The 12,526-nt window shown below is 57.1% G+C and overlaps 1 protein-coding gene across 1 annotated transcript in view; it reads left to right on the top strand.

Annotated features, from left to right (window-relative positions):
* The first annotated feature begins 5,742 nt into the window (after window positions 1–5,742).
* The window catches only part of MYOM3 (myomesin 3), a 53,216-nt gene continuing 46,432 nt past the window's right edge, over window positions 5,743–12,526 (top strand). The window contains exons 1-5 of the mRNA XM_036351733.1: window positions 5,743–5,912; window positions 9,717–9,895; window positions 10,087–10,167; window positions 11,156–11,315; window positions 12,258–12,415. Coding sequence (XP_036207626.1) covers window positions 9,735–9,895; window positions 10,087–10,167; window positions 11,156–11,315; window positions 12,258–12,415 — 560 coding nt within the window. The 5' untranslated portion in view covers window positions 5,743–5,912; window positions 9,717–9,734. The remainder of the gene's footprint in view (window positions 5,913–9,716; window positions 9,896–10,086; window positions 10,168–11,155; window positions 11,316–12,257; window positions 12,416–12,526) is intronic.

The raw sequence follows: 12,526 nt of genomic DNA, 5'->3' as shown, positions 1-12,526 counted from the left end.
GGCCAAGGGTGAGCCTGAGGGGGGAGGGTGGTGGTGGTGAAGGATTGAGAAAAGACAGACAAGAGAATAAAAGCCGGGTCTGGGTGGGACGCTGTCCTCTCTGATGGAGAGCTAGCGACAGTGTCATGGACTATAAGCAGTGTCTTTATTTTATAGCCAGATTCCACAAGGCAAAGTAAGGGCGTGGTCAAGATGTTTACAACATTCTCGTGGGTTTCGAATCTACTCAATTACATGCACCTGAACTCTATCAAGCCCACATGACTCAGCCACGTGGGACCACAGGTTCAGACCATAGGGTCAAGCTTACAACCATAGCCTTTGGCTATAATGGTGCTGGGCGGGCTCTGCCCTCCAAGCTGGGACTTGCACGTGGCTTTGCCATGAGAGGACTGTGCCCTCTCATTAGTCCGAGGCTTGAACCTGTCCAAACACTGTAGCCGCTCTCCACACAGGAGAGAGTACAGTGTCCTCCTTCCCCTGAACCCAGATATGCCCTCCCTCCCCTCCCTGCGACAAGCACCAGGTGGTGTTGTTCTTATCTGTTTGCAATTAATATTTAACATTTCAGGGTTGCCGGTTTAGGCCCAATAGCTCCATAAGAGAGGGTGGGCCGCCCTCCCAAGCACCCCAGGCCCATTCTCCTCTTAGCAGCCACTAAGTTGGTGTTAATGAATGCTCCCCCTCTCCCCACTCTGCAAGCAAGGCTGCTTCCTGTCCCTTGGGATGAACTTGTTAAGTAATGAACAACAGCTTCACAGCTGGACTGCTCTCACCAGGCGGTTGGGACCAGGCAACACAGGAGTTTTTTTTATTAAAAGCCATAAACCTCTCTTCCACTTCACAGGGCCACAGGCTCTCTAAGCTCCTCCGAGTGACACATGTACCAAGGACTCCGTGACTCTTGAGGGTGGAGTCTGAGTGCCTGCGGAGGGAGGTGAACGGCTGACCGAGTACTGTGACCCTGGTCAGGCTGGACTCCTCCCAGGACAGGCTGCACCCCGCAGGTCTCGGGTCTCCTAGGCAGGCAGCCCAGGCCTGCAGTTACAGCCACAACCAATAGAGGGCAGTGTCCCGGGCCCGGGCGCAGGGCTGGGACCTGGGTGTTCCTGAGTGACCCAGGCCCTGAACCCATTAGCAGGAGCTGCCCCCTGCCTCCAGGCCCGGCAGAGCCCCGCCCAGGAGGAAAGGAACAGAAGCAGTCGGAGATGAGGAGGAACTCAGGCACGTGGCCCCGCGGTTTCAGTGGGTGATGACTCCTTTTGTATTATTGATATTTGCAAAGGAGGAAATGTTGCTCGGGGAGGTGACTGGCCCAGGTTGTTTCCTAAACTTGCCTCATCCTGAGAATCCCCTGGGAGCTTAATAAAAATACAACTTCCTCAGTCTCTCCCCGCCCCCGCCCCCCCCACCCCCCCCCCACACACACACCTTCCTGCTAAATCCATGGCTCCTGGGGAATCTGGGTTTTTAACAAGCGTTTTTAGCGATTCACCTCAGACATGTTGAGGGAATAGTGCCCTTATACCAACAGTCTCCCTGTCCAAGGCCTCGAATCACCTCCCTAGAGTCACCCCCATTATACCCCCTGGATGGGGGTAGGGCTACTTGGGTGGTATTTCAGTCTGTGCTGCCTGCAGACCCGCCGCCTCCCAAGCCCTGGACCCCAGGAACACAGAGGGGTTGTTTGCCTGAGTTTTCAGCCACAGAAGAGGGGCTGATGGCCTGGAGCTCCTCCCAGGTCCCCGGGAGACCAGGTCCCTCTGGCCCTTCCCAGTCTGAGTGTCAGCCTGGACCAGGAAGCTGTGGCCAGATGTCAACACCAAGGCTTGTCCCTGTTGCTGTCCCTGCCCTGCCTTCCAGAAAGTGGGATAGACAAAAACACGCTGAGGCAGGAACGGACGGACAGATACAGACAACCTGGCCTCGCCTGCTGGCGCCGATCTGGCAGAACACACAGCTCTGAGGCCCAGCCCCCTGCTTGGCTCCCATGTTCCCTTCCCACTCTGCAGATGGAGGGGCACGAGGAAGATCCATTTTGACCTGTAAGTGTGAGGAGAACAGTGACCGGGAATAACCTGAAGTGCAGGAATGATAGGGGGAGTGCGGGATAAGGAAGGTCGGGGGGGGGGGAGAAGCACTGGGCCAGACAGCTCTCCATGTGGCCATAGGAGAGCCATCAGCTGTCTGGGAAAATGGTGAGGAGGTTCAGGGTGGTTGGTAGGTGAAGTGGGGGTCAAAGGACTGTCCTACATGTCCATAGGCCCAGGGAAGGCAATAGAAGGGAAAAGAAGAGAGGAAGGGGGAGAAAGAAGGAAATACTTTGAAGAGTATTACCCTTGAGTCACGTACTATAGCAGACATTTTACACATTGTAACCTCATACTCATTCTGCAAGATAAGTATTTGTTCATTCATTCATCCATTCATTGTTAAACAAGCAGACACTGAGGGCCCAGCTGTATGCCAGCCACTGTTCTTGGGGTTAAGGATATAGCGAATAAGACAGGCAGACAAGTTCCCTGTTGTCTTAGATCTTATCTCCAATTTACCCATTAAAAAAACAAAGCCCTTGCCCGGCCAGTGTGGCTTGTGGTTGAGTGTCTACCTATGAACCGGGAGGTCACAGTTCGATTCCCGGTCAGGGCACATGCCCGTGTTTCAGGCTTGATCCCCAGTAGGGGGCGTGTAGGAGGCAACCGATCAGTGATTCTCTTTCATCATTGATGTTTCTATCTCTCTCCCTCTCCCTCTCTGAAATCAATAAAAACATATTTGTAAAAACAAAACACACAAACACAAGGCCCAGGTCTGTGAGTACAGGTACCAGAATTGGGATTTAAAAACCAAGATTTGCATGACTTCAAGTCTAACCTTTGCATAGCCTCCTGACCTAAGGGTTGGCTGTGTTCACAATAAGGCACATCAGGGCCGGCCTGTGAGGAGAGGTTTGGTCAGCAGACGGGTGGGTAGGAGAAGGCTCTCAGCGGCCCTGGGGTCATGCAGGTGTCGGTGGGGCTCTCATTAGCAGACACCTGTCTACTGAGTGCAGGCCCTGTGCTGCAGGCTTCAGGTTTCCTAAATGAATCTTTGCAATCAGATTGCAAGGCAGGAGTCACTGACCCCACTGCACAGATATGGTTAGCGACTTCCCGCGGCCACACAGCTAGCAAGTGGTGGCCCACCCACCAGGCTGCCTCCGGGGAAGGGTTGCAGGACCAGTCCAAATGCTTGTCTCCTGCTGGATGGGAAGCCCGAGCTCCTCTTTGCTGTGTGTACACCTTCACATCCACCCTCCCAGTGAATGTATAGATGTGGGTCTCGGGAAGCCCTTAGGTTGGCTCAATATAAGATGGGAGAGAGCTGCCAAGTGTTCCCCCCAAAAGATGCTCTTAACACTGCACCAGGGGGAAGGGAGAATGCCTAGAAAGGGGCTTTCGGCCTCGCGTCGCTGCCCCGCTGTCTGGCCCCGCGGACTCACGACTGGCGACCCGCTACTGACCAATCTGCCCGGGACTCGTGTGCACCGTGTCTGGTTCCTCCAGCGTCACCGCTATGAAGGAAGTGGTTCAACCGTGAGGTTTCCCAGGCAGCTGACAATCTGAAACAATTCTGTCTGCAGAATGCTCAACGTGACCCCCTGCTGATGGGAGTATCTTCGAGTACCAATCCCTTCAGACCCAGAAAGCTTGTTCCTTTCTGTAATGAAATGAACTGTGAAGGTGTCTAAACCACGTTTCTTTTCTTTTATTTATTTATTTATTTTTATAATATATGTTTATTGATTTCAGACAGGAAGGGAGAGGGAGAGAGAGATAGGAACATCCATGATGAGAGAGAATCATGGATTGGCTGCCTCCTGCACACCCCCTACTGGGGATCGAGCCCACAACCGGCATGTGCCCTTGACCGGAATCAAACCCGGGGCCCTTCGGTCCACAGGCAGACGCTCCATCTGCTGAGCCAAATCGGTTAGGGCTAAACCACTTTTCTTGAATCAGTGAATATTCAAAGAGAGCTAAAGCTGAAGCCTGTACAAAAAGCTTATCCTATAACATGTGCCATACTGTACAAACTTCTGCTTTTGTCAGCCCTTAACATCTATCTCTCTGAATTTTCATGAATTTCTATTTCACAACAATGATTATTTTATACTAGAGGCCTGGGTGCATGAAATTTGTGCATGGGGGAGGGGGTCCCTTAGCCTGGCCTGCACCCTCTCCAATCCGGGACCACTGGCTCCTAACTGCTCACCTGCCTGCCTGCCTGATCGCTCCTAACCACCTCTGCCTGCTGGCCTGATCGTCCCTAACAGCCTCTGCCTGCCAGCCTGATCACCCCCTAACTGCCCTCCCCTGCCAGCCTGATCACCCTCTAACTGCCCTCCCCTGCCAGCCTGATTGCCCCCTAACTGCTCTCCCCTGCTGGCCTGATCACCCCTTACCGCCTCTGCCTTGGCCCCCACCACCATGGCTTTGTCTGGAAGGATGTCTGGAAGATGTCTGGTCTAATTAGCATATTACCCTTTTATTAATATAGATACACTGGCAGCAGCATACAAATAAAATAGTATAAAAAGTAATAAAAAAAAAAAAGAAAGAAAAGAAAAGAAAGAAATGGGCAGGAAACTGAGATTTTGGCTGAGAAATCACTTGTGTTCTCTCTCTCTCTTTCTCTCGCTCCCCCCACCCCCCAATGAGAGGCCCCAAGGCACCAGAAAGAGTGACAGGCACAGTGTTGCTGGGCCCCTGAGGCCCAGGACGGGGCCAGGGACAGCCTTCCCCAGACCTGGTCATCCCCTAGACCTGGCTCAGGGGTACCTCCCCGATCTCCCCTGTTGTAGCTGCCCGTCTCCGTCTAGATGCCTCCACATCATGGTCTCATCTTACTCACATCTGCCTTCTCAGTGGCCACCAGGCCTGGCAAAGGGCAGGTATGACCACTGTGAGGGAAAAGGATTGAGGGGGGGAGGGTGTAGGAAGGTTGGGAGGAAGGGTCCTGAGGAATTTGGACAGTGAAGAAGAGATGGCGTCCCCACTCCCTTCTGCCTGTGCCACGACCCCACGCACACATGACCGTGACCACACAGGCGCTGGGTGAGTAGCTGCTGGGGGTGGTAGAGAGACAAGAAGCCACATACCATGGCTGGTGTAGCTCAGTGGTTGAGCGTCAACCTATGAACCAAGAGGTCATGGTTCAATTCCTGGTCAGGGCACATGCCTGGGGTGTGGGCTTGATCCCCAGTACAGGGCGTGCAGGAGGCAGCCGATCAATGATTCTCTCTCATCATTGATGTTTCTGTCTCTCTTTCTCTCTCCCTCTCTGAAATCAATATATTAAAAAAAAAAAAAAAAAGCCACATACTTCCATTTTAGCCAGTGATGACTCTGAGCACATGCCTCCCACTGTCTTCGTAAAGTGAGGGTGCCCATCTCACTGTCCTTGTTTTTTAGGAGGGAATTAGATCAGAGGGGCTGGTGTCTTCCCCAAGGCCCTGGTCAGCGGGGGGAGAAGTCAGATCAGAACTCCCGGCAGCTGGGAAACTCCCCTGGTCCGCTCTCCATGCAACCAGCCTGAGCTGTTCCCTCCTTCCACTCTCATGGGGGCTGGAGTTGGGCCGGAGGGACCCAGCCGGACCCGGCCGAGCAGGAGGAGCCACTGGGGAGGCCGGGTGGGTGGGGACAGCTCCACCTGTTGCCGCTGCCTGAGAACTGCTGGCCGGAGGGAGCAGCCCGTCCCTCACAGTCCCTGTCCATTGTCATCGCTGTCTCAGCTGCTATATTTAAGGCCGTGCCGGCTCCAGCATCGCACTCTCCTCCCGTCCCCGCTGAGCCCAGGGCAAGGAGACACCAGGCATCCTCCGTCCTCTGGACTCTTCTCCCCACAGACGCCCAAGTGGACAGGCTGCCGCTGTGAGCACCTCCAGGGACAGGGTGGGAGGGACCCTCCAGGAAGCCAGGCCCTCACTTCTCACTGGGAAGTGGGGTATGGGGTGTGGGGTGTGGGGGGTGGGGACTGGGGGGTGTGGTGTGTGTGGGGTGTGTGTGGGAGGGGTGTGTGTGTGTGGGGTATGTGGAAGGTGTGTATGTGGAGGAATGTGTGGATGGTGGGGTGGTGAGGTGGTGTGTGTGCGATGTATGGGGTGTGTGGGAGGGGCATGTGTGGTGTGTGTGTGTGTGTGTGTGTAGTATGTGTGTATGTGGTGTGTGTATGTGTGTGGGGATGGGAGAGGGTATGTGTGTTTGTGTGTGATGTGTGTGATGTGTGTAATGTGTAGTGTGTGTGTAATGTGTGTGGGGGGTGTGGGTGTGTGTGAGAGAGGGGAGCCTAGACATCTCCCTCCACCCCCTCCTGTGCGGTTGGGGTCTTCTGAGCTGAGCCCCTGTGATGCGAAAGCTGAGAAACAAAAGGCCCCTGGGGGTACCTGGGGGTGAGGCGCCTGCATGGCAGGGGCAGGGGGGCTGCAGGCCCAGCAAACCTAGGCCGTGCCGGTCCTGCGTGGCAGGGAGAGAGAGCCAGCCCGCTGGGCCCAAGCCACAGGCCAGAGGGCGCTCACCCAGCATGGTTCCCTGGCAGGAAACTGAGGCCCAGACAGGGCAGAAATGGTCTCCATTGCTCAGCAGCAAGGTCAGAATCCCTGCCTCTGAGACGCTGGTGGAGCCAGGGCAGGAAGACTGACAGGCTGTCTCTGCTCCGCAGGCAGGGCCCACACAAAGCTGCACCCCCTCCCCCCTCCACTCCTCCCCCCAGCACCTCTCCTCCCCTCCTGAGGACGGGGAGAGGCGCCTTGCCCCTCAGAGGGCCGTGCAAAAGCAGGCTAAGGCTTGGGAGGCAAGTGGCCACATGGCAGGACCTCTAGCCCCAGCTTTGCCCGCCCCCCTCCGACCAGAGGGTGGCGGGGGGAGGGGGGTGTTTCTCACCAGCCCTCACCCCACAGACCCCTCCCCACCAGGCACACACAGCATCTGGGAAGAGGGCAGGGGAGGCTGTGCTCCTGATGCTTAATCCTGAGCTCAGTCAGCGCTTTAAAAAGAACCGATGGCTCATCCGCTAAAGCGGGCGTCTGGTTTCGGGGAGGCCCAGGAGGTCAGGGATGGGGGCCAGGCCCACCCACTGTGCTAATTGGGACGGAGCATGGGGAAGGGAGCCAGCCACTGACGCCAGGGAACGTGAAACCGCAGCGGCTGGGGCCAGGGCCACGGTGTCCCGGGAAAGCCACCCCCCCACCCCCACCCCCAGGTGGTACCTACAGCTCTCCTCTCGGCTGTGAGGAGCAAAGAGCAGGAGACAGCCGTTCTCTGGGTGAGGCAGACCCTCTTCCTCGGGGCGACCGGATGGGAACCCACGGGTGCTGCCCTGTTGTGTTCAGCCGAGGTCAGGGCATGAGGCCGAGGAAGCTTTGGGGCAGCCGTGGCCCCAGCAACACCCCTCCATGGTCCAGTCCCTCTTGGGGGCTCTTTGTGGACACACAAAAGGAACAAACCTTCAGGAACTGGGAGGCCTCAGTGAGTGGCCACCAGGGGTGGCCTTTGGCGCCTGAGCCCCTGACACCCCACACAGGCCTCAGGCCCAGGGTCCCGGGGAGGCCAGCGGGCCCTCCTGCCATGAACTTAGAGACGTGGTTACTCAGGTGCCCTGTTCACACCAGGTCAGAACACACACACACATATGCACACACATGCACACATACACACACACATACACACACACACACACACACACGCCCTTGGGGGGCGGGACCCCCAAAGCTGGGCCTCGTGGGAGCAGGCAGCACCAGGCTGAAGTGTTAGTCTCGTCTGCTTGCTTCTTCCTGTCCAAGGTCTGCATCAGGTCCAAGCCGGGCAAGGACCCTCGCAGGTCAGAGGCCTGCCCCCCAGAGCCCCCACCTGGAGAGCGTGTCAAAGCCGTTCAGGGAACTCTCCAAGCATCCCAGAGCCTCGGCCTCAGAGGGGCCTCAGGGGGGCACAGACTCACCTCTGGGAGGGGACTTAGCACAAGAACCCACAGCAGCGAGCGCGAGCCTCCTCACCTCTCTTGGGTTCGCTCCCTGATCCCTGAGCCTCTTTCAGACCAATTTGATCTAACCCCACTGGGCACCACCTGGGGCCCAGACCTGAGCCTCGGGAATACAAGGGGGACCCCATTCCATTGCGACCCCCTTACAAGAAGAAAGGCCATGTGGCCCACTGTGTCCCCAGCCTCGGCCCAGGCCTGGCCCTGCATAGATATGTGGTGTGGAGGTCGGGAGAGCTGAGTGGCGCAGACCCAGTGCCAGTCGTGGCCCCACCACCGCCTGCTGAGTGGCCTTGGGCAAGCACCTCCCCTCCTTACAGGTAAAGTGGCTGATGACAGTTGCTGCCGTGTGATTTGGATAATTGCAGGGACCAGGATCGATGCATCTGAAAACTCCTAACATGCGGTCTGGCCCACAGTGAGCACGTGCTGTGGTGACTTTCAATTCATTTACAACCTTGTTGAAGGTCAAGGTGCACAGATATGAAGTAATTAAATGGTGAGAGGAGGCATTTTTTTAATCAGAGCTAACTTGTCAAGTCCAGATACAAAGTACAAAAGGAATTAGAGGAGGGGAAGTCTAAGTCAGCGGTCGCCAACCTTTCGGACCTCATGGACCACCAGTGTCCTCGGACCACCGGTTAGCGACCACTGTTCAAGTGGCCTGCAGTTTTTCAGCAGCACTTGGAAAAAATAACGTGAATGTCTATCACTTGTAAGTACCTACTATGCGCCGGCCACTCATCAAACCTCTACAACCACCTGAGGGGTCGATAGACCCATTTTATAGATGAGGAACCAAGTCATAGAGCCGCGGTTCTCAACCTGTGGGTCGCGACCCCTTTGTTGGTCGAACGACCCTTTCACAGGGGTCGCCTAAGACCATCCTGCATATCAGATATTTACATGACGATTCATAACAGTAGCAACGTTACAGTTATGAAGTAGCAACGAAAATAATTTTATGGTTGGGTCACAACATGAGGAACTGTATTTAAAGGGCCAGAAGGTTGAGAACCACTGTCATAGAGTCTTGCCCAAGGTCACACACTTGTAAACTGGAATGAGAAGCTGTGATCACAGTGGGGAGCGGGGCGCGGAGGGGGGGCGGGCTGGCCCCAGAGTCGCCACACTCAGCCTTCGTGCTCACTGACGCTCACTTACGCATGCTCACATGCTCGGGTTGGGCTTTGAAGTGTGACTGAAAAAACAGCAGGAGGAGAAGATGCTCCAAGTGAGGAAACCAGTGAAGGCTGCGGGGTAGGACTGTGCGTGGCGAATGCAGGGAGAGCAGAGCAAGGACAGCTGCCCATCCTGGGTCTAGAACACCCCTTGGACATTACAGCCATCGATCACCTGGGAAGCTGGGGCCCAGGGAAGGCAAGGCCTTGCCCCAGGTCACACAGCAAGGCAAGGACAGAGTTTCGGCTGGAAGCCTGATCCCCAAAGCTGGGCTCTACTCACTGAGCTGGGGAAGGCGGGGGGGGGGGGGGGGGTGGCGAATAAGCCAGGCTCGGGGCACAAAGTCCGCCTCCGTCACCTTGGCGAGTCCCTCTCCCTCTCAGGCCTCCGTTCCCCTGCCTGCCCACTGGAGAGAGAACCCCCCACCCCGCCACCCACCAACCTCCCCGAGATGCTGGGACCACGTGGGGAAGGGATGGGCCCACGCCTGGTGGAGTGACCCTGCGGCCTTGGCTTGGCAGGTTGTCGTTTTCGCAGCCATGACTCTGCCCCACAGCCCTGGAAATGTGGGGGAGCCCCAGCCCCCCCAGGCCGTGGAGGTCCACAGGGTGGAACGCCGCCAGGAGGAGGAGCAGAAGGAGCAGCGGCAGCACAGCCTGCACATGGACTCCTCGGTGCAGAGGCGGACCTTCCGCAGCAGGTGGGAGCATCAGGGACCCCGCCCCGGCCACTGCCCTACCCCTGGGGTCCCTAGTCTGAGGGAGAGGCTCCAGTCCGAGGAGGAAGGCACAGCCATGCCTCCTGGTCGCTGGGGTGGAGGTGGGTAGCTGCAGCCCTAAACTCGAGGAGCCCCAGCCAGACCCCCGCCATTGCCTCTCTCTCCCGGGGCAGTGAGGAAGAGTACCAGTTCAGCGCCGCAGACCACGCCCTCGCAGCCGCCTTGGCCCTCACAGCCTCCTCCGAGATGTCTTGGTAAGTGAAGCGACCTTTCCAGAGAGCCCTGGGCTCAAAGGGGCCATCCCATCCAGGCCCCGCCTCCCTCCTGGGCTCCCACTCTGCGCTTAAAGCTGCCCACAGTGACACATCTAGACTAAAGGGGCTAGCTAGACCAAGGTCAAAGCCCAGGATGTCTGACCACAAAGCCCACCTCGCCACCCTGAGTCCACAGGCAGGCGTGAGGGACCATCCCCGAGAGAGAGGGTGGGGATCCACCCTTCCCCAGCCGGCTGCACATGGAGCGGGAGGGGCTGGGGAGCCGAGGAGCATGTAAAGGAGCCCCAAGTTTCAGACACGAGTCCCAAGGCTGGAAAGGCCTCTGAGTGTGAGAACATCAGGGGGCCGCGCCCTGGGCTGGGAGGCCTGGGTCCTGGTCCTGGCTGGCCCGAAGCAAGTCACTGAGCCGCAGGTGTCTGTCTGTCCTGTCGAATGGCGAGACTAGCCCGGCCGGTGTGGCTCAGTGCTTGAGCGTCAACCTATGAGCCAGGAGGTTGTGGTTCGATTCCCAGCCCAGGCACATGGCCACCCCCAAACAGAGCAGCGGCTGCCGGGTTGAGGCTCAGTCCCCAGGAGGGGGCCTGCCGGAGGCAGCCGATCGATAATTCTCTCTCATCATTGATGTTTCTTCCTCTCCCTCTCCCTCTCCCTTCCTCTCTGAAATCAATAAAATATATTAAAAAGAAATAAATAAAATAAAATGGCAAGACTAATGCCTGTCCACTTAGTTGCAGTGAAAACAGGAGGGACAATGGTTTGTGAAAGGGCCTTGCAAACCATATTGAGAGCAGCTATTATGCACCTTCTGTAAGCAGGGCCCATGCACGGTATTTTGGAGGCAAGAGAGGATTAAAAGTTGCTCTTGTCCTCAAGGGGCGTAAAATACAGGTGGCAATGCTGGGCGTGGGGGTGGCACTGCCCTTCCCCAACGCTGGGTCCTCAGCCACTGAGTCCTCTGTCGCCACAAGGAGGCCCAGCTGAGGCGCCAAACCTCCACCGTGGAGCTGGAGGAGCGAGGACAGCGGCGCGTGGGCTTCGGCAATGACCTGGAGAGGACCGACATCGCCTTCCTCCGGACCCAGCGGCTGCTGCGCCAGAGCCGCGACCGGAAGGCGCTGAGACGGCGGGTGAGGGGATGGGCTGGGGACCCCAGGGACCTGAGGCCTGGGACCCATCACATGCCACCCACCTCACTCTACCCCCTTCTCTCTCTTTTTTAAAAATATATTTTATTGATTTCAGAGAGGAAGGGAGAGGGAGAGAGAGAAACATCAATGGTGAGAGAGAATCATTGATCAGCTGCCTCCTGCACGCCCCCTACTGGGGATCGAGCCCGCAACCCAGGCATGTGCCCTGACCGGGAATCAAACCGTGACCTCCTGGTTCATGGGTTGGTGCTCAACCACTGAGCCACACCGGCTGGGCTCTCTACCCCCTTCTCAAGAAGCAGCTGGACATCAGGAAAGAACCCCGGCCCTGGACATGGACCTGGGTTTGAATCCCGGTGCCCCATCCCCAGCTGTGTGACCTTAGACAAGGCACTGATTCCTCCTGAGGCTTTCTCGTCTGCAAAATACATGTCTGTGGTTGTACCAGCCCCGTCCTGAGATGTGAATTAAATGAGACTGAGCTTCTAATGTCACTTTCCCAGGGCCCAGAACTCAGCAGGCCCTCGGGAAATCTATTCCTGAGAAATGTCAGGGGTTGAAGTCACACTCTGTACCCCCTCCCTGGGCAGGAGAGCAATGCCCATGGTTTTCACATATTAACTCATTGGATCCTCACTCCAGCCCCACAGGAGGGCGGGGGAATGTTATTATCAGCCATTTTGCAGAAGAGGAACCTGCGGACTTGCCTATGGTCTCACAGCTAGGAAGTGGCAGAGGTTGGCCGTGACCCCGGCCCGCTGGGTCCACGGGTCATGGGCCGCACTGCCTCTCCGATGCTGCTGAACACTCCAGCTCCCGTGGATCTGACTCCAGAGCCGGGTGTCGGGAGAGGTGGCCGTGAAGATGGGGGGGAGTTGGTGCCCAGGCTCAGAGCGGTCACAGACCTGCTCCTGCCTCCAGACAGAGGAGAAGGTTCGGGAGGCCAAAGAGCTGAGGGAGCTGTGTTCCGGCCGTGGGCCCTGGTTCTGGATCCCACTTCGCTCCCACGCCGTCTGGGAGCGCACCACGGTCCTGCTGACCTGCACCATCCAGGCCTCGCCAGCACCCCAGGTCACCTGGTAAGACACTGGGGCCGGAGAGAAGGGCCCTCGCCTCATCTCTATGGTTACGTGAGTGTGAGTTCCTTACTCCCAACATCCTCCAGGAGCCCAGTCCCTCCCGCAGCAGTT

The sequence above is a fragment of the Myotis myotis genome, unplaced genomic scaffold, assembly GCF_014108235.1.
Source record: "Myotis myotis isolate mMyoMyo1 unplaced genomic scaffold, mMyoMyo1.p scaffold_m19_p_2, whole genome shotgun sequence".
Classification (NCBI taxonomy): Eukaryota; Metazoa; Chordata; class Mammalia; order Chiroptera; family Vespertilionidae; genus Myotis; species Myotis myotis.
This window is presented reverse-complemented; position numbering and strand designations above follow the sequence as displayed.